This window comes from Fulmarus glacialis, unplaced genomic scaffold, assembly GCF_000690835.1.
Source record: "Fulmarus glacialis isolate BGI_N327 unplaced genomic scaffold, ASM69083v1 scaffold9003, whole genome shotgun sequence".
In the NCBI taxonomy this organism is placed as follows: domain Eukaryota; kingdom Metazoa; phylum Chordata; class Aves; order Procellariiformes; family Procellariidae; genus Fulmarus; species Fulmarus glacialis.
Window position 1 is genome coordinate 104,355 of NW_009201074.1, and position 1,478 is coordinate 105,832.

The 1,478-nt window shown below is 48.0% G+C and overlaps 1 protein-coding gene across 1 annotated transcript in view; it reads left to right on the plus strand.

Moving 5' to 3' along the window:
• The window catches only part of CAMKK1 (calcium/calmodulin-dependent protein kinase kinase 1, alpha), a 62,579-nt gene extending 61,686 nt beyond the window's left edge, over nt 1–893 (plus strand). The window contains exon 15 of the mRNA XM_009573812.1: nt 821–893. Coding sequence (XP_009572107.1) covers nt 821–893 — 73 coding nt within the window. The remainder of the gene's footprint in view (nt 1–820) is intronic.
• The last annotated feature ends 585 nt before the right edge of the window (nt 894–1,478 follow it).

Sequence of the window (1,478 nt, forward strand, 5' to 3'; positions counted from 1 at the left end):
AATGCTCCATCAGCCTAAATGTCTCCGCTCGTGGTTCAGGGTGATGCCCTAAGCAGCTCTGAGCCTGCCTTGCCACTGGCGGAGGTAAGGTGTCCTGTCCCACTTCTGTCCCATCCCACCACAGCAAAGCTCAAGCCTTCTACATAGGAAGACACTGAAAATTAAGAGCTGGGGAACAGGTTTGAAGCTATTGTGGCATACGTACAGTGCAAGTAAGTAACCTTGGCTGTGTTTTAGGGACTGCTGCTCTCATGAGCTGAGCGATTGTTGGGGACCAAACTCACAGAAACTGAAATCAAACAGCTGTTTCGTAGGGAAAACTGGGTCCTGGTAGAAGCGTTCTGTTTTTATTGCCTTTTACAGCGGAGCTTTGGAGAAGCAGTTATGGTATCAAGCCATCACTCTGATCTTTTTTAAAAAAAAAAAAAAATCAGATTAAAGAAAAGCAAACCAGAACTCCCCAAATACAAACTAGGTAATGGAAACATTGCTGCTGGTCTGCAAGACTTTCTCTGAGAACAAGATACCTCCTCGTGATGCTGCAGCTGGGAGAAAGGCACTTGGGGAATTGCAAAACTTAGTCTGTGGGGCACAGAAACCAAGCAAGTGTATAGGCACAAGTTGCACAGCACTGCAGCGCATCGAGCTGGGATATTGCTGAGCTGTTTATGTGGTACCAGCACAACAGACTGGTTCTTTGCTATTCCCTCTTAATATTGATGTTGTTGACGTGGGTGGCCTGTTGGAAAAAACACCCCCTGCTTTATTTCTTGCATTGCTATGTGCCTATAATCTCTTTATTTCCTTGCCGTTCATGTAGAAAACAAGGGAGCAGAGAAGGAGGCAGGGACCCGGAGCTGCCCGACGTGTGTGAAGATGAAGCTACGTCCTGAAGCCACCTGGCTGTTGCAGGCTGGTCGCTCACGTGCTGTCGCTGTTGTACCCATCGTGGTGTTGTGTGGCACACATCTGCTCTCATCACCAAGTCCAGGGCCTGCAAATCAAAGAAGAAAAAAAAAAAAAAAAAAAAAGAAAAACCAAACAGACCAACGCAGAAAACCAGAGAAGAGGAACAGAGCAGCAATAAGGAGAAGAGCGAGTCCTCGGGCAGCGCGGCTGGCAGAGGGCTGGCTCGGCCTCGTGGGCGGCTGCGTTCCTTGTGCGAGGTGTCCGTGCGCTCCTCCGTGTGTGCCTTGCTCTCCACTTGTGCTTCACGTGTGGGCTTTGTAGTTGGGTGTTTTGGCCGATGAATGTGGTTTTATTTGTAACGCAGCAAACCAAACGTTGTCTCATGGGTCGTTCGCCCTGGAGACCTTTTCCTTGCTTTTTTGCATTCTCTATTTCAAGCATCGGGGGGGAAAAAGATTGCCTCGGAGCTAGGTTTTATATCAGAGGGCAACTGTTTTATTCAATGCACAGGTAAAGCACTTCTGAATTCCAGGACACATCCTGCTCTATTGGAGTTGACAGCAAAATTT